Source organism: Chelonoidis abingdonii, chromosome 3, assembly GCF_003597395.2.
Source record: "Chelonoidis abingdonii isolate Lonesome George chromosome 3, CheloAbing_2.0, whole genome shotgun sequence".
NCBI lineage: Eukaryota > Metazoa > Chordata > Testudines > Testudinidae > Chelonoidis > Chelonoidis abingdonii.
In genome coordinates this window covers 186203851-186231772 of record NC_133771.1, presented here as the reverse complement: position 1 = coordinate 186231772, position 27922 = coordinate 186203851, and the positions used below count along the sequence as shown (strand labels likewise).

The window sequence follows — 27922 nt, the reverse complement described above, 5'->3', positions numbered from 1 at the left end:
TAAAATAAAACAAAACAAACAAAAAAAACGCAACCCCAACTTTTTTTCACAGAAAGGTGCTATTCATGAAAATTTTCTTTTAAGTCAAAAACTCAATTTTCCATCAAAAATGGTTTTGGTGGAATTTTTTGACCCAGTCCTAATTGTGTCATCTAACTTTGCTCTAAATTAGGCCATGCAATGATAGAATCATCAGCCCTACTTAGTGCTCACACTGTTACCATGGCACTATAGACTAGATGCTATACACTCCACCATTCACCCTGCCAATAAATTTGTTAGAGTGGACACAGCCTGTATTATATCAATTTTCCATCATGGTTATAGTTAGAATTGTTTATTTCCAGAATAGACAAGAAATTTTCAGACAGCCATGCATACTAATAGAAATTGCTGTAGATTACTTCCTAACAGTGCCTGAGAAAAGGGCCCTGTCCCAGGGACAAATCTAAGGATCTGACTCTTAAGGGTTTTGTATGGAGTCTTATGAAACCTTAGTTTATGAAACCATGCAGAACAATGATCTAGAAAATGTTGGCGGCACATCAGAGAGCGAGTATACTCCTGAGGAAATTCTGCACTAAAAAAATAAAAATTCTGCACATAATATTTTAAAATTCTTTAAAATAAATGTGGAGGCTCCAGCATGGCAGTGGGAGCATGGGTGACTGGCTGTACAGAGGTGAGAAATCACCCTGCAGGCCCCTCCCACACTCCAGGACATGGACTCAGTGCTGAGGCTGCACCTGACCCTGACACAGCACAAGGGCCGGGCCTGCCACTCAGGTCCATGTCCTGGGTGGGGGAGAAGGGATGCAGGGTGATTTCCTACCTCCATGCAGCCAGTGGCCTATGCTCCCCACTGCCATGCTGGAACCACCACATTTATTTATTGACATAATTTGCAGAATTTTGAAATATCATACATAGAATTATTTTTTTTGGCACAGAATTTTTAATTTTTTGGTGCAGAATTCCCTCAGGAGTAGTAGGTGAGGCAACTCATCAGGGTCAGTAGCCCTGTGCCAGGTGCGGCCAGGCAGGCTCAGCATGGCAGGATACAAGTGTATAGGAGCTTAATGTGGAAGGATCCAGGTGTGGGGTGAGAGGTTCTGGGGGGAGGGGGCAATCTGGGTGCAGGCAGCTCAGTGGGAGGACTCTGCATGCACAGGAGCTCATTGGGGGTGGGGTTCTGGCCTGGGTGCAGCGGTAATGGGGCACTGCAGAGAGGTCCAGATGAAGGTGGTTGGGGCTCGGGGTGTGTGTGTCTGGGTGTGGGAGGATGGGGCTTGGTAGGGGAGCCTGGGTGGCTCAGTGAGTGGGTCTAGGTGTGGGAGAGTGGGGTTTGGAAGGTGGGGGTCCAGGTGCTACTGTTTGGGGCTCAGTGAGGTGGGGGACTGGCGGTGGGGAGCTCTTGGGGTGGTCCAGGTACATATGTGGTGAGACTTATCAGGATGGGGGTTCAAGTGTGGGGGCTCAGCAGAGGGTGATCTGGGTGGAGAGGTGGAGGGGTCAGGGTCTGGATGCAGAGCATGGAGCTCGGGTATGGGGGAGGGAGGTCCAAATGCACAGGGCTTGGCCAGATGGGGGAGCAGCTCCCTGCACAGTGATCACTGCCCCTGTGGCTGAGGAGCAATGGGGGAATGAAGCAAGGAGGAAGGTGCAGAGCTGGGGGAGGTTTCTGGGAGTGGGTCTGACCTGGATCCAGCCCTGGCTGCTCCATGCAGGAGAAGCGTACTTCCCCGCCACCCCCAGCCCAGTTGGGACTAGCCCCTGAGCCTGGCCTAGGGTAGGAGCCAGCAACCAGGGTGAGACTGGGGAGGGCCGGGGGAAGGGGCAGGGTAGGACTCAGTGGGGTGTCTAGAGGTGGGAGTGCTTGAGATGCAGGGGGTGAGGCTCAGCAGGGTTGGGGTTCAGGTGCAGGGGACCTGGTGAAGTGGATTCTGGGGTGTGAAGCTCAGTGGGGGGTCCAATGCACAGGGGTTGGGTGGACAGGAGGTGGGGAGGGTCGGACCCAGCACCGGCTGGGGTGTCCCCACCCCCACCCCGCCACTGTGATTTCTCTCTCTCCCAGCTGCTCCAGGCCCCTGAAAATGACACGCTCACACTGCTGGGGAGGGGCGTGTGACCACTCTTGTGGCTTCCCTGTCAAAATCTATGCAGGACATTATTTCTGCCCGTGCACAGTGGTGCAGAATCCCCTTGGGAGTAGTATATTTATATGAGTTTGAAAAGACTTAAAACACTGCAGCACTTCAGTGAAGATGCTGCTTACACTGACAGGAGGGGTTCTCCCATTGGCATAAGAAGGTAATATACCTCTTGAGAGGCAGTAGCTAAGTCGACAGGAGAATTTTCCCATTGACCAAGCATTCTCTACATTGGAGGTTAGGTCAGTTTAACAGCATCGCTCAGGTGTGTGGATTTTTCACACTCCTGGCTGATGCAGTTATATCGACCTAATTTCTTAGACCAGGCCTAAGTAGCTTTGGAGGAGGAGATGGATGTGGTACTATGCCCCCATATTCTTCATAGAGATATGGTTATGATATGATTATGGCATAACTAAGATGTATTTTATGCAAGATGGATCATGTGAGAGATCATTTTAAAGGTTATGAATATGATTATCCTATTTATATGCATGTATCATTTTTGTATCTGAAGTTAGGAATATTGTTTATGCATATATTACAAATGTGTTTACACCTGGGGAATGGCCACTAGACAGAATGCAATCAGTCTGGATGGCCAATTAGGAAGGGCATTAGGGAAAACAATAGGTCTTTGAAAATGCTAATCTCCGACCAGGAGATCTTTCTGGGGGTGCTACAAACAGCCTTTGAGTTATGGCTACAGCATCATGTGACGAAGTCAACTGGTACTGGACTCCATGATAATACTCGTATTTTTCCACTAACTGGGGGTGGGAATCACCCTGGGGGACAAAGGATTCCCACCATATCCCAAACTATTTAAGGCAGGGGAATGACATTGTGGTTGGTTCTTCATTGACTCCCTGCCCAAGAAAGACAGCTGGAAACACCTGAGAACTAAAAGACTAACTAGAGAAGGACTGAGTCCAGGCTAGAAGGTTGTCTAGCCTGTGAATGGAATATCTGAAGTTTTAAGTTGCAAGCAAAGGCAGCTCTCCTTCAAGAATCTCTGCAATCTGCCTAAAATAACATTTAGGGTGACAATTTGCTACTTGGTATATTAAGTATATTTAATTACTAAATTATACTTTAGTATGTTAAGCTTAGATTGTCTTTTTGTTTTATTTGCTAGGTAACCTGCTTTGATCTGTTTGCTATCCCTTATAATTAAGGCTAGGTTTTAGTCCTGGGTATTTTTAGTAAAAAGTCATGGACAGGTCACAGGCAGTAAACAAAAATTCATGGCCTGTGACATATCCATAACTTACTAAAACTTGGGCAGTGGGCCATGGGTGCTTTGGGGAGGGGAGTGGTTGGGGATGCCGTAGGTGCTGGTTGGGGATGCTGCAGTGGCCCAAGACCCTGCTGATGCTAGGTGGGGAGGGTGGATCCAGGCTTTGGTGCATGGCCTGGGACCCCTGCTGGTGCTGGGAAGATGGAGAGCTGGTGAGGCTGGCAGGGGCTCCCTACCTGTCTACACATCCCGTCAGCTCTTAGGTGGCATAGGGGCCAGGGGACTCGTCTGTGTGTTGCTCCCGTCCCACCACAAGCACCAGCTGCGCAGCTCCCATTGACCAGGAACTGCAGCCAATGGGAGTTGCGGGGGCGAGGCCTCCACTCCTGGCCCTACTGAAGCCTAGAAGCTGCAGGGCCATGCTGGAGGCGCCCCCCACCCTGAGATAAGCATCCCCATGCACCGTCCAATCCCATGCCCCTAGCCCCTTTCAACACACCCAAACTGCTGCTGCTGGACCAGGACAGCCCCAGGGCCAGCACCAGCCACTGCAGAAGTCACAGAGATCATGGAAAGTCATGGAATCCATGACTTCTGTTACAGACTCACAGTCTTACTTATGATAACTTAAAAATCTATCTTTTGTAGTTTATAAACTTGTTTCATTTTGTCTAAAACCAGTCTGTGAGGAAATCATAACTTGGGGCAGAAAGCTGTGTATATCTCTCTCCACACTGAGGAAGGCAGCGAATTTCATGAGCTTACGCTGTACAGTTCTCTATGCAGTGCAAGGCAGTGCAATTTTGGGTTTTCCCTCTAGAGGGGGGTGTGCAATTGAGTACTGGGCAATTCCTTTGCTGAGCCATCCCATGCAGAGCTGATCTCAGCATCTGTGTGTATAGCTGCAGCTGGGTGTGTCCCTACTGTATGTGGGCTGGTAAAGTTCAATCTGAAGCCAGAAGGAGGGCTTGGCTGGCCTGCGTCAGCAATCGAGTGTAAATGGAGCCCAGGCTGGTATGTCAGGCAGGCTCAATGATAGCCCGGTTCCAAGTGGTACCCTGAAGGGAGAGGGGACCCATCACAATGGAACTGACTGCTAGTGTACAGAGGAAGAAAACTTCATTGTGGAGCCACAGTAGCAGCTCCAAGATTAAAACACAGTTCTATTCTGAAAACAGATTATCTCAAAATGGTACGTTCTTAACAGATGGGATCCTCATGTATGCAGAGTCATAGCTGATTACGGCAGTGACAAAAATAAGTTCTTTGAGGTGGCTACTTGCAGAATGTGACCTCCACAGCCTGCAATTCAGCTGAGCTTTGGAAATGTCTGTGTCCATTGGCACCATGTGCATGCCCTCTCACTCTCATAGCACCAAAAATTGGGAACCGTATTTATAAGAGGCCATGGAATCTCCTCAATCCCTTTTGATCCATGGGTAACTGTATGTGTGTGTATGATTGTTCACCCCATTCACAGAGATTGTCTTGTGCTTTTTTTTATACCAGATTTCTTGTTTGCTTGTTATAGTTCTAGTTTTTGATAGTGTGGATAGTTTAAACAATTTATGTAATTTTCAGTAGTCTTTGCATACTGCACCAGAAGATGGACCTGTAGCGTTGATCCCCAGTAAGTGTAGACATACTCTTAGTGTAGTAAGGCCTTAAAGTAAAGGTAAAGATAGCTCAAAACAGTTACCACAGGAGGAGCACAATTGTCTTTGTTGTGTACCAAAAGGGGCATGGCCTGAATAAGTGGGCATGACTAAGTGATTTGTAAATTTCACTATGCGGAGATACTTCAGAGCTGTATAATTAGTATAGGGTAATCTGCTCTCTCAAACTGAAGTTGGTCTTAGGGTACGTCTACACTGCACGATTATTTCGAATTAGCTTAAACCGATATTACAAAACAGATCTAATAAAATCGGTTTAGCGCGTCCACAGTGGGATCTCTTTCCCTTTTTTTTTTCACGTGTGGTGGGGGGAAATAAACTGAGGAGCTGTTCCCTGAACCACGCCAGACACTGTGTTTGAACCTACAGACATTGGGAGCTCAGCCAAGAATGCAAATAATTTTCAGAGACTGCTGTGGACTGTGGATAGCTGGAGTCCTCAGTACCCCTCCCTCCCTTCATGAGCGTCCATTTGAGTCTCTGGCTTCCCGTTACGCTTGTCACGCAGCGCTGTGTATCCTGGAGTTTTTTTATTCAAACGCTTTGGCATTTCGTGTTCTGTAACGGAGCTGGATACAAACAGATTTGTCTCCACTATCGAATTTAGCGCTACTCCTCTCGTTTGGGAGGAGTTCCGAAATCGATTTAAGGAGCCGTTTAACTCGATATTAATGACGACGTCGTGTGAACGGATACAGCGTTAAATCGGTATATCGGCCATTAAACCAATTTAAAGTCGCAGTGTAGACCTGGCCTTAGGCTGCTTTAAGTTCTCCATAAATCAGACACATAGGTGGTGTACCAGGAGAATGATACCCTGGCAGCTGTTCCTTGGCTCTTGCTTGCTGAAACAGTAACAAATCAGGTACATATTGCTTAAAAAAGAAGAATGTAGTCATTTCAAAACACCCTCCAAATTGTCTAAAGTTATTGCCAGAAGGAATGCTGTCTTCATAAGACAGATGGTTCAGAGAATGACCTGACAATGATTTGAAGAGAGGGGCTGTAAATTTTTGTGAGAACAACATTAATGTCTCATGATGGAGATGTTCAGGCACCAGAGGAAACACATAGAACACACTTTTCATAAACTTCCTACAGTAGACTAAGTGAAGAATGTCAATCCATGCGTTGCATGGTGGAAAGCGGATGAGGCCAATGGAGCTTAAAAGAAGTCAAAGACATTTTGACCAAAGTATAGGAGATAATTCTAGATAAAGGTGAAGAATGACCATCTACTCTCTTTCGAGCTTCCCACCTGGAAAATACCTCCCACTTCATTAAACATTTATCTAGTTGAAGGCTTTCTGCTTTCCATTAGGATATTTGACTTCAACATAATGCTTGCTCTGGTGTTCCCAGCAAATCAGAATCAAAGCCATCAGCCTAAAAGACTTTGAATCTGGAGAAGATGAGAATGGAGCATGTGTTTCCAGCTAATCAGCCAGATCACACACATTCTCTTCTGTTACTGACTCCCCTCAGACAGAGATGATAGCAGTGGGGAAGCCAAGGTGATAGCAGTAGGTAGGACAGTAGTCCACAAAGTTTCCATGAATCAGGAGGACTTCAGGAATAATGCATGAATGGAATAGATGCTGGTTCAGGGGAAGCAGTAGTCAAAAGAGCAGGAGAAGGCTGCCTTACTGAGTCAGGTTACCAAGAAAATGCTACACAGGCATCAAGATCCATCCCTGAAAAGAACAAGACTTTACAGCTGGCACCAGGGTCCTTGGACTCTGAGGTCTAACTTTTCTCAGGGGGTGATTTGGTACCAAAGCCTGGGACACAGCACTTCAGCTTCTATTTAATGTATTCATACAGTTGTTATAAAACTCTCTCTATCTTGTCTTGCACTGAATTGTTGGTAGATGGCAGCAAATGATGGAGATTTTCAAACTGTGGTATATCAGGTTCTCCTTTTATGTGACTGCAGAGTCTTTGGTTCTCAAAACAAAATGGTGCTACCTTTGCATTAGCAAGAGATCTGAAATTGTAAATGGTAAGGTTTCAAATATGAAATACAACTCTTTAAATCTGTTTTATTCTTCTAGTGATTGCTCATGTGTATTCCACAACAGGTGTGTGTGCTCATCACATGCACTTGTGCTGGAAGTTTTCCCTAGCAGTACCCGTTGGGGAATGCTCCAGCGACCCCTGGAGAGGTACCTCCATGACGCGGTATAAGGAGCGCTGCGCGCTCCCCCCAGCCTCAGTTCCTTCTTACCACCAGTGAAGGTGCTTTGGAACTGCTCTACTCCAGCTTTGCTGTAGCTCGTCACCGAAACTGCTTGTTCATTCAGTCTATGGCACCAGCAGTTAGTTAGTTGTTTAGTTTAGCTAGAGCGCCCGGGCCATGACATGCCCCATGTCCCCGGTTTTAAGTCGTGCAACACTTGTAGGTGATCTATGTCACTGAGTGATCTGCACGCGGACTGTCTATGCTGTTTGGGGGAAACCCATCTCAGCGATCACTGCAAGATTTGCAAGTCGTTTAAGCCTCGGACCAAGAGAGAAAGAGACATTAGGCTCTGGGATATCCTGATGGAGTCGGTGCTGACCCTGGCTCCAGCACACCGCTCTGAGTTGGCACTGGGCACCGTGGTGTCGGTACGTGGAGACCCTCCGATGCCATTGACTAGTCAGCACTGCTCCCAGTTCACTGGGCACACCAAAAAGGCTAGGAAGAGGCTTTCTTTGCCGTGACACCAGAGTAAACCCGGGACAGAGACTAGACCCACATCGGGCAGTTCTTGATCCCCACTGGCCTCTAGGCTTCTGACTCAAGTCGAGCCGAGTAGCCCAGCCCATTCGGAGCAGGCCTCCCCAGATGCCTTCCACATCGGAGGCCCTGCAGGCGGCCCCGGATGTTATGTCCATGGCGGTACCAGGCGCACCATCGATGTCAGCCCTGCACTCCAGAGGCAAGCCGCCGCTAGGATCTCTGCAGTCGCCCCCAGCTCGGTATTGGTCTCAGTCAAGGGAATGTTCCCGACGCCGTTCGCTGCCCAGTGAACATTCAGGGCGAAGTCCATGTGGATCACCCTCAACGCCCACCAGGCTGTCTGGTTGGGTTCCATCTGACTGAGACTCTCGGCACCGCTCTGCCTTGAGGAGCAAACACCGATGGGACCAAGGCAGACATCGCCAAAGGTCCTTGTCTCAAAGGGGCTATTGCAGCTGGTCACGGCATGGACGTCGATGTCGTCCCTGTTCAGTGTCCCACTCCAAGACCCAGCCATGGCACCGCCTCCACAGCCCTGGGCATTGATCGCCGGCATCTTGCCGTCACAGGTCCACCCGCTGGAGCTGATAGTGGAGCAGCTCTTACTAAAGGTACCAGTCCTCCACATCGAGATCGCGGTCCCATGGTTGGCATCACTCGCGGCACCACTGCTTCTCCCGGTCCAGGGACAGCGGCAGGTCGTACATCAGCCTGGACTCCCTTCATAGTTGTCGATCAATGGGCCAGGCCAGCCAGGCCAAACCGCCAGCTCCACTGGTGCTACAGCAGGTGCAGTATCAATGGGCCCTGTGGCTAGCCCAATGGTACCAGTGGGCACCGTGGCCCCCAACGCAGCCCCCGGTGGGGGCTCGCTCAGTGGCCGGAACCTCAGAAGGACCATCAGCCTCCCTCTCCAGACCTCCAAAGAAGGAGTCAGTGAGACGTACATCCTTGGCACCGTGCCTGGAGACCGACCAGCTGGTGGACCCTCCAATGCTGGTGGACACCCAAAGTACCACACTGGCCTCCTCACCCTCCCCGGATGAGACGATTATGGTCCCTCCTCCCTCTGTCTCACAGGAGGACTTTAGGGCCCACCAAGAACTCTTAAAAAGGGTGGCATCAAGCCTCAATCTCAAAGCAGAGGAGATGGAGGAGCCCTCGGACTCTCTGTTTAATGTGCTATCCTCCGCGACACCGGGCAGGGTGGCCTTGCCTCTCCATGAAGGGGTGGCAAAAATTTCAAATGCCCTGTAGTAAACCCCGGCCTCATTGGCCCCCATCTCTAAGAGAGCAGAACGAAAGTGTTTTGTGCCCACCAAGGGGCATGAATACATATACACCCACCCTGCTCCTAACTCCCTGGTGGTCGAGTCGGTCAACCACAGGGAATGGCACGGCTGGCCAGCCTCACACCGAAAAATAAAGATTCAAGGAGGCTGGACTCTTTTGGAAGGAAAATCTATTCATCCTCGAGCTTCCAGTTACAGGTGGCAAACCACCAGGCTCTTCTGGGCTGGTATGAGTTTAATCTGTGGGGCTCCCTGCCCAAGTTCGAGGACTTTCTCCAGGAGTGTGACAGGAAGGATTTCAAAGCGCTGGTGGAAGAGGGTACAGTGGTTGCAAGGGCAACCCTGCAGGCAACTTCGGATGTAGCGGAGCCATCCACGCAGTACCCTGGTCTCTGCGGTGTCTCTGAGAAGGGTGTCATGGCTCTTGCTCTCTGGGCTGTCCAGCAAGGTGCAGACCTCTCTGCAGGACCTCCCATTTGATGGCAAAGCTCTGTTTGTGGAACAAACGGGTACAAAGCTGCATGGCCTGAAAGATTCCCGCACGACTCCAGACTCTGGGTCTCTATGTTCCTGCTCCAGCTAAACCTAAGTTCAAGCCGCAGCAGACTCCCACTCAGGCCACCTACCCAAAATACAAGACCGCTTATAAGAAGTCGTGGGACTATACGAGGGGCCCACAGATGCAGTCTTGGCCTGCCCCTCAGCCTGTGTCCTCCAAGGGCAAGCAAGCGGGGAAAAGGGGGTTTTGATGGGACACCAAGGGGCGCCCTGCCAGTTCTCATCAGAGATCAACCCTCGATAAAGCTTCCCTTCTCCAATCAGTTGTGTGCTTTCCTCCCGGAGTGGTCGTGGCTGCCCTTGGACCGATGGGTCCTCAACACCATCTCCTGAGGCTACAACCTACAGTTTACTTCCTCCCTGCCTAACCATTCCCCCGTCCCTCCTGGGGGGACCCCTCACATGAGGCTCTGCTCAAGCAGAAGGCGGAGCGGCTCCTGGGCCTAGAAGTGGTGGAAGTGGTACCTGGGGAGTTCAAGCGCAAGGGGTACTACTCCTGCCATTTCCTTATCCCGAAGGCCAAAGTGGGGCTCAGTCCCATCTTGAACCTGCGAGGCCTGAACCAATACATGGTGAAGCTCAAGTTCCGCATGGTCTCCGTGGTCTCCATCATCCCCTCCCTGGATCCCAGGGACTGGTACGCCGCCCTCGATCTGCAGGACACGTACTTCCACATTCATATATTTGAGGGGCACAGACACATCCTCTGTTTCACGGTGGGGCAGGAACACTACAATTTATGGTCCTCCCATTTGGCCTGTCCACTGCCCCCAGAGTATTCACGAAATATATGTCGCTGGTGGCGGCCTACCTCAGTCACCAAGGGGTCCAGATCTTCCCCTATCCGGATGACTGGATGGTCAAGGGCAGCTCCGGGTCGCAGGTGCAGGAGATCTCGTGGCACTCCTTCTGTCCACGTGCATCACTTTGGGTCTGTTGATAGACAACACCAAGTCCACGTTAGTCCCAGTTCAATGCATAGAGTTTATCGGGGCAGTCCTGGACACCTTGTCGGCCAGAGCCTCCCTCCCACTGGACAGGTTTGAGACCCTGAAGAAGCTCATTGACACGGTCACAAGGTTTCCAGTGACAATGGCCAGAGTGTGCCTCCAGCTCTTGGGTTACATGTCGGTGTGCACATATGTGGTCTGTCACCCCAGACTCAGGATGAGGGCCCTCCAGCTCTGGTTGGCCTCGGAGCTCTCCCAGGCCAGAAACAGGATGGACAAAGTCCTCATGGTACCCGAGCCAGTGATCACCTCCCTACGGTGGTGATCCTCTCTGAGAAACATGCTCCAAGGGGTCCCATTCAGGGGCAGGGTCCCGTTGCTGGAGCTCGGGTCCGACGCATTGGACCTGGGATGGGGGACCCATGTGGGGAATGTTCAGACCAAAGGTCTGTGGTCGGCTCAGGATCTGACCCTCCACATAAACGTCAAGTAGCTCAGGGCAGTATGGCTGGTGTGCATAGCCTTCTGCTTGCACCTAGAGGGCCGGGTGGTCAGGGTCCTCACGGACAACACGGCCTTGATGTTCTACATCAACAGGCAAGGCAGATCCTCTGCCCTCTGCCGCGAAGCCCTCAGGCTGTGGGATTTTTGTATAGCCCACGACATCCGCCTACAGGCCTTTCATCTGCCGGCACCCGGAATGCGTGGGTGGATCACCTGAGCAGGGACTTCTCCTCTTAGTACGAGTGGTCTCTCCACCCAGGGGTGGTGCACAGACTTTTCCAAGTGTAGGGAACTCCCCAGGAAGACCTGTTTGAGACTCGCCAGTACCTGGTTCTGCCCCGGGGCGCTGGGACGAGGCTTTATCTCCAATGCCTTCCTCCTGTCCTGGTCAGGCCGGTTTCTCTATGCCTTTCCCCCATTCCCACTAATTGGCAAGGTCCTGGAAAAGATAAAGATGGACAAGGTCCGGGTCCTTCTGATTACCCCAGCATCGGCCAGGCAGCATTGGTGCAGGACCCTCATGGGCCTGGCGGTTGCCCCACCATGGCCATTGCCGTCCTGCCCAGACCTGCTCTCCCAAAACCAGGGCTGCCTCCTCCACCCCAACCTAGCAGCACTCCACCTCACGGTGTGGCTGCTCAATGGTTAGGTCGGAAGAAAAGGACGTGCTTGGAAGACATTCAGCGCATCCTCCTAGAAAGCAGGTGGCCTTCCACGCGCTGAGCCTACTTGGCAAAGTGGTCTCGGTTTTCCAGATGGGCAGACAAGCAGGGCATTTCCCCAGTGGCCGCCCTGATCCAGTTTATTCTGGACTACCTCCTTCAGTTTAGAGTCCAGAGCCTTGCACCTCGTCAATCAAGGTGCACCTGGCAGCCATATCGGCTTTCCATTCACCAGTGCAGGGCCATACGGTATTCTCCCATGCTACGACTGGCCGATTCCTTAAGAGGTTAGATCGCCTCTTCCCATATGTTAGGCCCCTTGTTCCAGAGTGCGACCTAAACCTGGTGTTGGCATGTCTCACAGGGCCCCCGTCTGAGCCGCTAGCCACATGCTCCTGGTCACACCTCTCGTGGAAGGTGGCCTTCCTGGCTGCAATCACGTCGGTTAGGCTGGTCTCAGAGTTCAGGGCCCTGATCTCTGAGCCTCCATACACAGTGTTTCATAAAGATAAGGTCCAGCACTGCGCACATCCTTTGTTCTTCCCGAAGGTGATCTCCGCCTATCATATGGATCAGGACATTTTTCTGCCGGTCCTCTGCTCCAAGACCCATGCGTTCAGTGAGGATCGCCGCCTCCATACACTGGATGTGAGACTGGCTCTGGCTTTCTACTTGGAGCAGACTATGCCATTTAGAAAGGCCTTGCAACTGTTCATCGCCTCGTCTGAGCACATAAAGAGTTGGCTGATCTCCACTCAGCAGCTCTCCACCTGGATCATCTCATGCATTTGTACCTGTTATGACCTGGCGGGAATCCTTCCGCCACCAATTGTGAAGGCGCACTCAACTTGGGCGCAGGTCTTGTCAGTTGCCTTTTTGGCCCATGTCCCCATTCAGGACATTTGTAGCGCTGCCACATGGTCTTCAGTTCACACGTTCACCTCGCACTATGCGATTGTCTCCCAGAAAACGGATGACACCGGGTTCGGCAGGGCTGTGCTCCGTCCTGAGAATTTGTGAACTCCTACCTAACTCCAACAGATATAGCTTGGAATCACCTATTGTGGAATACACATGAGCATCACTCGAAGAAGAAAAGATAGTTACCTTTTCTGTAACTGGTGTTCTTCGAGATGTGTTGCTCATGTCTATTCCACATCCTGCCCTCCTTTCCATCTGTCAGAGTTGTCTGGCAAGAAGGAACTGAGGGTGGGAGGAGTGCGCAGCGCCCCTTGTACCGCATCATGGAGGCACCACTCCAGGGGTCGCTGGGGCGCTGCCCCATGGGTACTGCTAGGGGAAAAACTTCTGGCACCAGTGCACATGGCAAGCATGAACACCTATTTGGAATAGACATGAGCAACACATCTCGAAGAACACCAGTTACGGAAAAGGTAACTCTCTTTTCTCCACAAATTTTAAGTAACCACTCCTGGTTCTTCCCAACAAACCCCTTGACTAGGATTTGTGGTAATGCTGGTGGTTTAGGAACAGCTACATCAGCTCTCCATCAGCTGATAACTCTCCAACACTAGTGGAATTCTCAGAGGACCAGATTTGGCTGCTTTCCAACCACTTCCTGATACCAGAGTGATACTAAATTATTGGAACACAGGAGAATCTGACCTATAGCATGTATAGTTAGTTATACACTTATTGAACAATGAATATCGTTCACAATCATGTTACATTAGAAAAATTGTTGCACAGTCAGGGAAAACAATAAATTTTACTATAACACAATGGTATATAAGGCACAAATAAAAACGCAGGGAAATTGATTGCATGGGTATCTAGAAGGATTGGCAGAAAGTAATCAAACTTCGTTCTGTTAAGGTGGGATTCACCATCTGGTACGATTACATACAGTCTTAAGAATATATTTTCTATCATGCAATCAGCATACAGTCTTTAAAGAAGTTCTTGTATTGTTATTAGTTTTGTGATATACTGTCTTTTGAGGGGAGCTACGGCAAATAGCAAGGGAATTTGCTCTCTGCTTTAATCTCACTAAATGTTATACCAATAGAATAAAAACCAGCAGGATCTTATTAAGAAGGAAGGCAAAGATGCCACATTTATTGCAAATATTATAATAAATCAAAAGATAAAAGTAAACAATGTTGTTTAACTACTTATTCCTATCACTACTTATTCCTTATGCACACATACATTATATATATATATTCATTCACACAATCATTCATTCAAGTTCTGTATAGGTGTTATAGTTACCAGCCTAGAAGTTGCTCATGCCAAGTTACTGGCCAGGTATCTTGGTCATGAGGATGGAGCTGAGTCTGTGTCAGATGCACCTGATGCTCCTGGAGGTTGGTAGCAGAACCAGAGACTCAAAGTCGTCAGTCTTTAGAGTCCATTCTTATGGGAATTAATTCCTATGTTAGTCTATGGGAACTGTTTCATCTTGCTGTTGCTGACTCAGTCAGCAGATGGCACATTCCTGGTGGCTCCACACTGTCCAAAGTTTGTGTTTCTCATCCTTCCAGGTGTTGGGGTGGATCCCAGTTTACCGTCCGGGGGTTGTCTGGTGGTCCACTTGACACATTCTTCCACCAATGGACACTTCCTTTCTAGGCTGGAACCTCCCTAACCATTCATGTACATCAAGCATTCATCAATGTACATTCCATATCTTAACCATATTTTAATTTACTGTCTCTACCACTACTTTTGGAGTGTGTGCTAATTCATTTGAGACTCCTGGCCCTTTAATCACAGAGTGTGGGGGTCTGTTCCTAGGAGCCGTTGCCGTTACAATGAAGTGAAAGTCACTTAAGGGCTTATAGCATTTGTTTACATTGTATCAATTACAGCTTAAGGCTCACAGCCTTCAGTTCAAGAACAAAGTCAATTAACTTGTTCGTAAGTTTTACATAGTAATAGAGTATCTTTCACAGAATAGATACAATCAATGGTTTCTGCGGACAGTAGCTTACGAGTTTTAACAGAAGACCGAAAAGATTTTTGTACTTGGTGAAACTGTTGGATTTTTAAAGTGTGGGGGACAAATTATGGGGGGCTACTGTCACTTGGGAGAATCACTGTTAGTACCTTCTTTAATATCCCTACATAACTCACTGATGGGCAACTTGCGGCCCGCGGGCACTGGGAGCTGCGGAGGAACGTGCCTGCGGATGGTCAACGTCAGCAAAATGTCTTGTGGCCCACAATCAGATTATCCTGATAGGCCACATGTGGTCCGTGGGCTGCAGGTTGCCCATCACTGCTCTAACTAGAGTCACTTCTTGAGGGAGAGAAACCAGCTGGTTGTGTTTGAACTGAGCTCCATGAAAGAGGGGAGTGTATGCAAGCAGTTTGTGACTAATTCTGTTCAAGGGCTGCTGTATATAGTGTAAAATAAGGAAGTTGCATTAAGAATATGCCTAGACAGCACATCACTGATTTCTCCTCCCACAACAAGGCCCTGACATCTACTATTACATCGTAGAGATGTAACAATACTGTGGCCTGTGGATCTCTGGGGTTCTGTAGAGAGATGGTTATTCATAAGGTGCCAGCTCTTGTTTCTACCTGCAAAATTGCATTAAAGAGACAAGGTGGGTGAGGTAACATCTATTATTGTACTAACTTATGTTGGTGAATGAGACAAGCTTTCTGTGTAAACTCAAAAGTTTGTCTCACTCACTGGCAGAAGTTGGTCCAATACAAGATATTACCACACCCACCCTGTCTCTCTAATATCCTGGGACTGACACAACTACATCAACACTGCATATAAATTGCATTACAGATAGATATAAATACAGTAGAACCTCAGAATTATGAACACATTGGGAATGGACGTTGTTCGTAACTCTGAAATGTTCGTAATTCTGAACAAAATGTTATGGTTGTTCTTTCAAAAGTTTACAACTGAACATTGACTTAATACAGCTTTTAAACTTTACTATGCAGAAGAAAAATGCTGCTTTTAACCATCTCAATTTAAATGAAACAAGCACAGAAAGTTTCCTTACCTCGTCAAATTTAAAAAAAAATTTTTTTTTTAGTAGTGTACATTTAACACAGTACTGTTCTGTACTGTATTTGTCTCTTTCTTTTTTCGGTCTCTGCTGCTACCTGATTGCATACTTCCGGTTCCAAATGAGACGTGTAGTTGACTGGTCAGTAGGGCTGTCAATTAATTGCAGTTAACTCACGCGATTAACTAAAAAAAATTAATGGTGATTAAAAAAATTAATCGCAATTAATCACACTTATAACAATAGAATACTACTAACTGAAATTTATTAAATATTTTTGGATGTTTTTCTCCATTTTCAATATTGAATCCAATTACAACACAAAATACAAAGTGCACAGTGCTCACTTTATATTATTTTTTATTACAAATATATGCACTGTAAAAATGATAAACAGAAGAAATAGTATTTTTCAAATCACCTCATACAAATACTGAATTGTTACTGTGAAAGTGTAACTTACAAATGCAATTTTTTTTTTTGGTTACATAACTACACTCAAAAACAAAACTGTGTAAAACTTTACAGCCTACAAGTCCACTCAGTCCTACTTCTTATTCTGCTAATCACTAAGACAAACAAGTTTGTTTATATTGACGGGAGATACTGCTGTCTGCTTCTTATTTACAGTGTCACCTAAAAGTGAGAACAGGTGTTTGCATGGCAATTTTGTAGCCAGCACTGCAAGGTATTTACATGCGAGATATGTTAAACATTCATACGCCTCTTCCATGCTTTGGCTATCATTCCAGAGGACATGCTTCCATGCTGATGATGCCCATTAAAAAAATGTGTGGATTATATTTGTGACTCTACTCCTTGGGGGGAGAATTGTATGTCTCCTGCTCTGTTTTACCCACATTCTGCACCCATTTCATGTTACAGCAGTCTGGGATGATGACTCAGCACATGTTCCTTTTAAGCCTTTCACACCAGATTTGACAAAATGCAAAGAAGGTACTAATGTAAGAGTTCTAAAAATAGCTACAGCACTAGACCCTAGGTTTAAGAATCTGAAGTGCCATCCAAAATCTGAGAGGGACAAGGTGTGGAGCATGCTTTTAGAAGTCTTAAAAGAGCAACACTCTGATGTAGAAACTACAGAACCCCAAACCACCAAAAATGAAAATCAACTATCTGCTGGTGGCACCTGACTCAGATGATGAAATTGAATGTGTGTCAGTTCCCACTGCTTTGGATTGTTATCAAGCAGAACCCATTATCAGCATGGAAGCATGTCCTCTGGAATAGTAGTTGAAGCATGGACATATGAATCTTTGGAGCATCTGGCACGTAAATATCTTGCAACGTCAGTTACAACAGTGCCATGCGAATGCCTGTTCTCACTTTCAGGTGACACTGTAAACACGAATCAGGCAGCATTATCTCCTGCAAATTGTAACCAACCTTGTTTGTCTGAGCGATGGCTGACCAAGAAGTAGGACTGAGTGGACTTGTAGTCTCTAAAATTTTACACTGTTTTATTTTTGAATGAAGTTTTTTTTTGTGTACATAATTCTACATTTGTAAGTTCAACTTTCATTATAAAGAGATTATAGTACAGCACTTGTATGAGGTGAACTGAAATTTTTGTTTTTTACAGTGCAAATATTTGTAATAAAGTGAGCATTATACACTTTGTATTGTGTTGTAATTGAAATTAATATTTGAAAATGTCATAAACATCCCAAAATATTTACAATAAATGGTATTCTATTGTTAACAGCAAAATTATTTGCGATTAATTTTTTTAATCGCTTGACAGCCCTATTAAAAGGTCAGTTAGTAGCTCTGGTGTTCATAATGCTCTCTAAGGTTCTGCTGTACCTTAAATACCTTCCTAAAGTTATTTTCAATGTTAGAATTGACATGTTACCTAATTACAAATGGAAAAGGACATGTCCCGCATGATTAGGAAGGTGATCCATGAAACTCTATAAAGCTGTGGTCCACTCAATGAGGAACAATTGACGAGGCTGCCCCAAGTCTCCTTATTCATTGGAGAAGTTGGAAGGGGTCTTTGCCCCAAGCTCCCTTGCTTCCTGGACAGGCCAGGAAAGGGAGAGACTCTTCTATACAGGCCCTAGTCCAAATCCCCTAACACAGGGTGTGCCCCGACACACCTCACTTTTTGCAGGTGGGGACAAGTTTTTCAGTGGGGGTGGGGGTTAACACTATGTCATGCTGGGGGAGGGGACTTCCTGGGAGAGTCAGTGGGTCTCTCCCACTCCTGGAGGCAGGGCTGTCTGAGAGGCAGCAAGTGGGGCAATTTGCCCCAGGCCCCACAGGGGCCCCGTAAGCCCGGGCTAAAGGCGCCTTTTTAACTTTTACTCACCCGGCCGCAGTCCGGGTCGTCGTCGACACTTCGGTGGCAAGCCCTTCACTCGCTCTGGGTCTTCAGCGGCGGGTCCTTCAGTGCCACCAGAAACATGGAGTGAGTGAAGGACCCACCACCGCTGCAGACTCAGAACGCCACTGGGTGAGTACAAGTGCAGCATCAGGTGGCACCTTTTTTTATGTCTGCTCCCTTGCTTTGCCCCAGGCCCCCCTGAATCCTCTGGGCAGCTCTGTCTGGAGGTCCTGATGGGGGCCTCTCCCTCTCACTAGGGGCTGTCCCTGGGTTCAGCAGCCGGGGAGAGGCCCTCAGGATGGTGTGTGTGTGTGAGGGGGGCTCATTATTTGGAGCTCTCTCCCCTGCCTGGGGGGGGTCCCAGGAGTTAGGCGCCTCCCCCACGCCAGTGAGCGGTCCAGCCGCCCTCTCCGGGGGTCTCAGTGCGGGCTGTGCCCCAACACGCGGTCAGGGGCGGGCGGCCTGGGCGCTGTGAGGCAGGTGCCGCGAGACCGTTTTCACAGCTCCCACCAGCGGGCCTGGGCAGGGCGCTTCGGGCCCGACACAGGCTCAGCCTGGCAGGCGGCCGCTTTTCCAAGAAACTTGAGCCCCGCGCGCTGCCGTCCCAGCCCCTCCAAACGAGCCCAGAGGGCTGTCGCGGCGCGCCCGGCTCCGTAGGTCCCCGGCACTCCCGCGGCGGATCCGAGCAGGCCGGCGCCCGCGCCTGCACCCCCCACCATGTCCGCCCTCGCCAAGGCCTCCGGCGTCCTCAAGTCAGTGGACTATGAAGTGTTCGGTCGGGTGCAGGGTAAGTGCGGGGCGGACGGGGTGCATGACGCGGCTGGGTGCGCATGCGCGGAGCTGTAAGTTCGTTCCCTGCGCGAATGCACGTAGAGGGCTGCGGCTTCAGGTCGCTGCAGCGGCGAGCCCCGCGCCGGGGGAACAGGGGCTGGGTAGGGGACCCCACTCTCCTCACCCTCTTACATGAGGGAGCGGGGGATTAGGCCCCTAGGCTTTTCTTTATGGCTTGCAGGACTGGCCTCAGCTGGACAAACGTGTTAAAGCTCAGCATGTATCTGAGGTCTGACTGCGGCCAATGTGTACAATAAAGGGCTTGCAGAGGTCCTGTTAGTGCCCGTCAAATGTAATCTTGCCCCTCCCATCCATATAATTTTTCCAGAGGGTTGCATAAATGGGAAGTGACTGCCTGCGCAGGAGAACTGCCGAAAGGGATCTGGGGGTCGTGGTGGCCCACAAGCTAAATATGAGTCAAGAGTGTAACACTCTTGTGAAAAAAAGCAAACATCATTCAAGGACGTAGTAGCAGGAGTGTTGTGAGCAAGACATGAGAAGTAATTCTTCTCTGCTTTGCACTGATTAGGTGTTCACTGGCGTACTGTGTCCAGTTCTGGGTGCCACATTTCAGGAAAGATATGGACAAATTGGAAAAAGGCCAGAGAAGAGCAGCAAAAATGATTAAAGGTCTAGAAAACATGATCTATGAGGGAAGATTGAAAAAATTGAGTTTGTTTAGTCTGGAGAAGAGAAGACTGAGGGGGACATGATAACACTTTTCAAGTGTGTGAAAGGTTGTTATAAGGAGGAGGGAGAAAAATTGTTTTTCTTAATCTCTGAGGATAGGACAAAAGCAAGGGGCTTCAATTGCAACAAGAGAGGTTTAGGTTGGACATTAGGAAAAACTTCCTAGTTGTCAAGATGGTTAAGAACTGGAATAAATTGCCTAGGGAGGTTGTGGAATCTCCATCATTGGAGATTTTTAAGAGCAGCTTAAACAAACATCTGTCAGGAGTGGTCTAGATCAGGGGTTCTCAAACTGGGGGTTGGGACCCCTCAGGGGGTCATGAGGTTATTACGTGAGGGGTTGTGAGCTGTCAGCCTCCACCCCAAACCCTGCTTTGCCTCCAACATTTATAGTGGTGTTAAATATATAAAAAAGTGTTTTTAATTTATATGGGGGGGGGGTCGTATTCAGAGGCTTGCTATGTGGAAGGGGTCACCAGTACAAAAGTTTGAGAACCACTGGTCTAGATAATATTTAGTCCTGCTGTGAGTGCAGAGGACTGGACTAGATGACCTCTCGAGGTCCCTTCCAGTTCTATGATTCTATAAAAACTTCAAACTCTCTCCGAGCTATAACTTTAAAATATGAGTGCTTGAGTTTCACAGCCATACGCTGCCGAATGAGGAGGCTGGATTGTGTGTGAAGAACAGAAGCTTTCCCAGAGATGTGCAGTAATAGTGTCTCTTTACAATGAACTTGGAGGCAGTGAAATTTCATGTGTAATGATGCACCTTGTAAGCCTCTTATTGATCGAAGCACCTTTTGCAAATTATAGCTTCACCAATGGAGTAACGTTGTTTGAGGGGGAGGAGCGGGGAGGCTTTATACTAAAAGAGGTCCACAGCATTAGTAATTAGGTGAACCGGCATAATAAACAGAAAAGTTTAAAGAAGTTAAAAATTGATAATTAGAAGCGTACTGTTTTGAAGTGATTTCAGGAAGCCCATGATATAGTTCTGTGGGGCAGACCTAGCTTATTCTAAGAAATAAGGATGTAATAAATGGTGTGTGAAAATAAGTACAAAATGTACTTAAAATACTACAATGGTCAAGTGTAGTCTAAATTATTTTTATTTCCGTTCAGTATGTGTGAAAGTTAGATAAGAGGTTGATATCTTGAAGCAGATAAACCTAGATGGAAGTATCAGTTCTTCAAGAGTGTGCTCATGTTGATTCCATTCCAGGTGTGCCCATGCCCATGTGCACAGTTGTTGGAGACTTGAGTGCCACATTCATGCGCTGGTATATTAGGCGCCACCAACCCTACACCCTCTCAGTTCCTTCTTACTGCCCATGACTGTTGGTTGGAGTGCCTTTAGCAAGAGTGTTCTTCATAGTCCTTTGTTCTACCTAATCTGTACATGGTTAATGGTAGTTGGTTAGTCTTTATACTGTTAAGTTACAGTACTTAGAGTCCCCGCTGGGACTTTGTCCCCAAACGGGGCATGCCCCACTCACCTGGCTCCAAAGCGTGTGCGTCATGCAGCAGGCCATTGCCGGACAATGACCCCCACAACAGCTGCTTGAAGTGTTTGGGGGAAGCCCATAGAAAGGACAAGTGTTGCATTTATAAGAACTTTCGTCCTTGTACACAAAAGGAGTGAGGCTTCGGAGTGAAGGGCACCGTTTGCACTGGGTTCCACCTGGTACTATTCCCCCTCGCCGGTGCCGAAGAACCCCCAGAAGAAGAGGAGCCCCTCGGCAGTGAAGGACAAGGGGGCTGTGGGAAAAGGACCTTTGTTAGGCCATATGTTCACTGTTTCACGGGTTTCACGTCCACTGTGGGGTACCGCTGAGTTCAGACCTCCCAGCTTGGCCAGGGATCCACCCCCGACCCGTGGAAGTTGCAAAGGTCGCTGGCTTCTGCCAAGGCCATCGGGCTGAAGTGGTCCAAGTGGCCAAAGAGCAAAAGCAGCCGGCTCCGCAGGCACCACACCAGGTGACTGTCTTTACTGTGATCCGGCACCAAAGGGGAAGCCTATGGGAGTGCAGCCTCACAGGAGGGCGGAGCACCCCTGATCACCGGACCGCAGGCACACATCCCCATCTCCGCCACCTCGGATGCTGGCACCATATTCTAACTCTCCAGCCAGACGACCCAGGTCCCTGATGCGTTCCCCGCCTACTAGCTTCAAGATGCCAGAGCCGCAACACTGTTCCCCTTACCGCAGATACTGGCGAACTTCTGGCCACAGGTCGCCTGGGCCCTGTCTCCTAGATGTTGGTCACTGTCCTGGAGGGGCTGTTCAGAATCACAGCGCTGGTCTCAGTAGCCCTGGTACTGCTCCTCCAGCAGATGTCTCTACTTGCCTTCATCTCACAGGTTGCTGTCCAAAGTCAGCAGGGAAACCCAGGCCTCGATGACTCCATCTTGGTTGCCAGAGGGACAGTGGTCTGAGTCGGACCAAGAATTTAGCCTTTACCCCCATAAGGGAATTATCCTCAACGTGGGAGACTGTGGCAGCACTGACCACAGTGCCATCACAGCAGGGACTGTGGGCTACTCAGTGGCCATACTGGAACCCAGAGGGAGTGCTGGTAATGCCGATCACATATTCCTAGCCCTCTCTGGCTGCCTCGGATAAGCCAGCCATGGCACTGCTGGTGCCACAGTCAGAGTGTGGTACCGAGCCAGATGCGGCATCAGTGCACTGGACCCTGGCACCAAAGGAGCCTTCCCCAGATAAGGAGGGGGAACACGCTCTTCCTCAAATGGGACAGTCCTTTTCATCGTCCCCTGATGAGGCGATGGCCGGGCCTTTCCACTCCAGCTGTCCCCTGGATGTCTTCAGTGAGCACCAGGCCCTCCTTAACGGGTGGGTGAAAACTTAAAGCTCCAGGTTGAGGAGGATGCGGAGAAAGCTGATGACCTCTTTGGCATCATTTCAGCTGCTTCCCCTGCTCGGATCGCATTGCCCCTCCAACCCGGGGGTCCTTAAAATTGCCAAATCACTGTGGCAAACCCCCTCTTCTATTCCACGATCTCTAAGAAGATGGAAAAGAAATACTATATCCCTGCAAGGGGTTTTGAATACCTCTATACACATCCCTCTGCAGAATCACTGGTCATGTCTGCAGTGAACAAAAGGCACAGACAGGGTCAAGTTAGCAACACACCAAAGAACAAAGAGGCCAAAAGACTTGATTTGTTTGGCAGAAAAGTTTATTCAATGGGTAGCCTACAATTCAAAGTCTCTAGTCACCAGGCCCTGCTGGGATGCTATAATTTCAATCTGTGGGATTTCCTGAATAAATTCAAAGAGACCCTCCCCCAAGATCATGTCCAGGAGTTTGCTGCGCTGCTGGACAAAGGCACGTCAGTTGCCGGGGGTGGTCCTCCAAATGGCCTGGGACGCTACTGACTCAGTGGCCAGGGTGGTCACATCTGTGGTGGCCATGAGATGCAGCAGTCCTTTGGGTTGTCCCAAGAGATGCAAGCCATGATCCAAGACCTCCCTTTCGAGGGTACTCTGAGCTCACGGACTGAAGGCTCCATCACCTTAAAGACTCCCGGGCCACCCTCCGTTCCTTGGGCCTTCATACCCCGCAACAGTCCAGGAAGCCTTTCTGTCCTCTGCCTCCTCCCCCTCAGCAGTCCAGATCCTGGGGAACTCCCAGAGCAGGCTCCTACAGGAGAAAAGATAAAGACAAAGGGCATAAGTGGCGATATCTGTCGTCTTTCTGCCCAGCTTCACAACCTGACCATCCCTGAGGCCTGGGAGGCTAAAAACAGTTGTTTTGAGGATGCTCCTGAGCCAATCTGTAGGATCCATCCTTCCCCTTCCTTGACCGCCTCCGCCCTTTCTGGTCGGCCTGGTCCTGTATCACCTTGGGTGCTCAATACAGTTTCATCAGGCTATACCCTTTATAGGTTTATCACAATCCATCCCTCCCACCCCCCTTCCCTGTCCCTCTTCAAGAACCCTTCTCACAAGCAGCTCCTCGTTCAGGAGGTCGACAGCCTCCTGCATCTGGGGGTAATGGAGGAGATCCCTCAGAACATGGAAGGAAAAGGGTTCTACTTCCGTTACTTCCTAATTCTGAAGGCAAAGGTGGCCGCAGACCCATTCTGGACCTATGTTGCCTAAACAGTTCTCTCAAGAAGTTAAAGTTTCACATGGTCTCCCTGGCCTCTGTCATCCCCTCCCTGGATCCGGGAGCCTGGTACATCACCCTCAATTTAAAGGATGTTTACTTCCATATTTCTCTTTTTCCGGGGGCACCAGCACTTCCTCCATTTCATGCTGGGCCACTGTCATTTCCAATTCATGGTGATGTGCTTTCATCTCTGGTCAGCCCCAAGGGTGTTCACAAAGTGCATAGTGATGGTGGCCACTTACCTGCAACGTCGGGGATTCCAAATGTATCCGTACCTCGATGACTGTCTAATAAGGGGCTGGTCCTGAAACTAAATGTGGAGGCATCCTGGACTGGTCTGTACCACCTGTCGTGATCTGGGGCTGATAATAAATGAGGAAAAAGTCAACCTTAACTCCAGTGCAATGCATAGAATTCATCAGAGTGGTTCTCAACTCCATTCTGGCCAGGGTCTTCCTCCCTGAGACTCTGTTCCAAGCCAAGGTGGACTTCATCTCGTGTATGCGAGCCCATCCGCTCACTACCACCCACACGTCCCTCAGACTGTTGAGACACATGGTGGCCTGCACGTACATGGTCTGGTATGCGCGGCTTCGCCTCAGACCCCTACAGGCTTATGGCTTATGTCCCCAAGCAGCACAGCCTGGATTGGGTGGTTAGAATTCCGGACAGTGTACTGTCATCTCTCATCTGGTGGCAAGATTCCACGCCACTATTGGAAGAAGTCCCCCTTGCGGCTCCTGCCACATTGATGACCCTCGTCTCTGATGCTTCAGACCTGGGGTGGGGAGCCCATCTGGGTGATTTCAGTACACAAGGTTGTTGGTCCATTTATGATCGCTACTTGCATGTCAATGCCAGGGAACTCAGGGTGGTTTTGCTTAGCCTACCATGCCTTCCCACCTCATATACAGGGCAAAGTGGTTCAGGTACTTACGGACAATATGGCAACCATGTTCTGTATCGACAAGCAAGGCAGAGCCAAGTCAACGGCCCTCTTCAAGAAGCCCTCAGACTCTGAGACCTCTGTCTGCAGTATGGTATACATCTCATTGCAGCACACCTTCCAGGGGCCAAGAACACCTTGGCAGATTGCCTCAACAAGACCTTCTTGTCTCACCACGAGTGGTCCCTCCATCCAGAGGTGGTGAGTTTCATCTTCTGCAAGTGGGAAACTCCCCAGTTAGATCTGTTTGCATCCAGACAGAACAGGAAATGCCACATCTTTTACTCAGTGAGAGGCTTGGACAGGAGGTCCCTGTCGGATGCTTTTCTACTCCAGTGGTTGGGGGCTCTGATATACACCTTTCCTCCAGTGCTGTTGCTCCCCAGGGTCCTTGCAAAGATAAGGCAGGACAGATCAAGGGCGATCATCATAGCGCCGGCTTGGCTGCACCAGCACTGGTACAGATACTGCTGGACCTTTTCTCTCAGGTCAGACTTCTATCCCAAAACCATGGCAGTCTTCTGCACCCGAATCTGGCAGCACTGCACCTGACAGGTTGGCTGCTGCATGGTTGAACAAGCAGGAGCAGCAGTGCTCAGCACATGTTCAGCAGATCCTGTTGGGAAGTAGAAAGCCCTCTACCAGTGCGACCTACCTGGCCAAGTGGACATCACTTGTTGGATATCAGAGAATGGTGTCTAGCCTGAACAGGCCTCGTTGCAGCTCATTCTGGAATACCTTCTGCATCTCAAGCTCCAGGGTTTGTCCCTTTCATTGATCAAGGTCCGCCTGATGGCCATCTCAGCACTCCATCTGCCACTCGAGGGCAGGTCGGTCTTCACCCAGGACATTCCTCTAGGGCCTTGAGCACCTTTACCCACATGTAAAGGATCCCGTTTCTCTGTGGGACTTGAAGCTGGTGCTGTTGTGGCTCACGGGTTCCCCTTTTGAGCCTTTGGCTTCCTGTTCTCTCCTTCTCTTGTCCTGTAAGGTTGCATTCCTGGTCACAGTGACTTTGGCCTGTCGGGTCTCGGAAATTTGGACGCTCACCTCGGAGCCATGTTGTCATAAACAGATAGCTAAGGGTTAATGTTTCTTTTACCTGTAAAGGGTTAACAAAGGGAACCAAACACCTGACAAGAGGACCAATCAGGAAACCGGATTTTTCAAAGCTTAAGGGAGGGAATTTGTGGGTGTTTCTTGGTCTTGGGTCTTTGTCTGTTCTGTGCTCTCTCAGCTATGAGAGGATCTATTTCCAGTCCTTCTAATCTTCTGTTTCCCAATTGTAAGTACAAAGGTAGCAAAAGTATAGTCTTTTAAATTGTTTTGCTGTATTTGCATCTGTGTATCTGGCTGGTGGAGTCTTTAAGTGTATTTGGCTATAAGTACTTTAAATTGTATTGGTTTTGGATAAGGCTGTTTATCCCTTTTCTATTGTTTATTCATTTTCTATAAGTTGAAAACCCTGTATCTTACCATCTAGATTACAGAGAACCGTTTTTCTATTTTTTCTTTCTTTTTTTATTACAAGTTTTGCTTTTTAAGACCTGTTGATTTTTTTTTCTAGTTGACCCACCAGGAAATTGGTGGGAGAAAGGAAAGACAGGGGGGAGGGGAAAAACTGCTCTCTGTGTTTAACTCTCCTAGTGTCCCAGGGTGGGAAGAAGCTAAGGGGGAAGAGAGAGAGAATCTTTTCTGTTTCCTTGTATTTGGGGTTGTCTCTTTGTGGAAGAGAGGAGACATGCTTCTTGGTATTGTGATGTAAAGAGGTTGCATCAGTAACTCTCAGGTTAGCCCAGAGAGGAAATTCTGGGTGAGAGAGAGGTGGGGGGGAATTGTTTATTTCCCTTTGTTACAAGACTCAGGGCATCTGAGTCTTGGGGTCCCACAGGGAAGTTTTGGGGGACCCAAGTGTACCAGGCACTGAAATTCCTGGTTGGTGGCAGCCTATCAGATCTAAGCTGGTAATTAAGCTTAGAGGCTTTCGTGCTGGTACCCAATCTTTTGGACGCTAAGGTCCAGATTTGGGAATTATACCATGACACATGTTATACAGTTTTTGACAAGGTACAGCTGAGACCTCACCTGGCTTTTCTGCCCAAGGTGGCCTCTCAGTTTCATTCAAGCCAGGACATTTACTTACTGATCTTCTTTCCTAAGCTGCATAAGTCGGAGGAGGAGTGTAGACTGCATGCCTTGGACGTTAGAAGGGCTCTAGTCTTCTACATTGACATGACCAAGCCATTCCCTAAGTCTATGCAATTGTTTGTCACTGTGGCTGACAGGATGAAAGGGCACCCTGTATCCTCCCAAAGAAGTGCCTCTTGAATCATCACCTGCATTCGCTTCTGCTATGACCAAGTGAAGATGCTGCCCCCTGCGATTGTCACTGCCCACTCAACCAGAGTGCAGGCCTCTGGCAGCTTTTCCAGGTGCCTATCCAGGACATCTGCAGGGTGACCACCTGGGTCATGCATCCATATATTTATGTCCCACTAAACATTGACTCAGCAGGTCCGGGATGATGCCGGCTTTGCTAGGGCAGTACTGCAAGCGCGAAACTGTGAACTCTGAGCCTACTTCCTTAGATACTGCTTGTGAGTCATGTAGAATGGAATCGACATGAGGAAGCACTCAAAGAAAAAAATGTCACTTTGCACAACAGTTCTTCTTCGAGATGTGTTGCTCATGTCCATTCCATTACCTGCCCTCCTACCCCTCTGTCAGAGTTGCAGGCAAGAAGGAACTGAGAGGGCGGAGAGTCGGCAGTGCCTAATATACCGATGCATGAGCGTGGCACTCAAGGGGGTGCCACAGCCAACCTTATGGATACAGTTACGACAAAAGTTTCCGACAACTGTGCACATGGACATGCACATATCTCCAAAGGAATGGACATGAGCAACACATCTTGAAGAACAACAGTTACGAAAGGTAACTGTTTTTTCTACATAATTTAACTAAGGCAGTTTGAATAGAGAGGGAATGTTGGCAATAATACAAGGCAAACAACAAGAGCATTGTTTAAATTACATGAATATCTTTAGACAGAGAAGGTGGGTGAGATAATATATTTTAGCTGACCAACTTCTGTTGGTGAACAGGATAAGCTTTCAAGCTTACACAGATTTCTTCTTCAGGTCTGGGAAAGGTACTCAGAATGCCGCAGTTCAGTTGATCCAATAAAAGATATTACCTCATCCACC

At 48.7% G+C, this 27922-nt stretch overlaps 1 protein-coding gene and 1 long non-coding RNA gene across 2 annotated transcripts in view; one reads left to right on the top strand and one right to left on the bottom strand.

Annotated features, from left to right (window-relative positions):
* Window positions 1-9498: 9498 nt before the first annotated feature.
* On the bottom strand, window positions 9499-11458 carry LOC142046506 (uncharacterized). Its single transcript, XR_012655451.1, has 3 exons — window positions 11423-11458; window positions 10453-10574; window positions 9499-9573 (listed from the first exon to the last, which is right to left on the bottom strand). It is a non-coding gene; the product is annotated as an uncharacterized LOC142046506 (long non-coding RNA).
* Window positions 11459-18421: 6963 nt separating this feature from the next.
* ACYP2 (acylphosphatase 2) overlaps window positions 18422-27922 on the top strand; it is a 159477-nt gene continuing 149976 nt past the window's right edge. Inside the window, exon 1 of the mRNA XM_075064373.1 lies at window positions 18422-18898. Within this exon, the coding sequence (XP_074920474.1) occupies window positions 18829-18898 (70 nt within the window). The 5' untranslated portion in view covers window positions 18422-18828. The remainder of the gene's footprint in view (window positions 18899-27922) is intronic.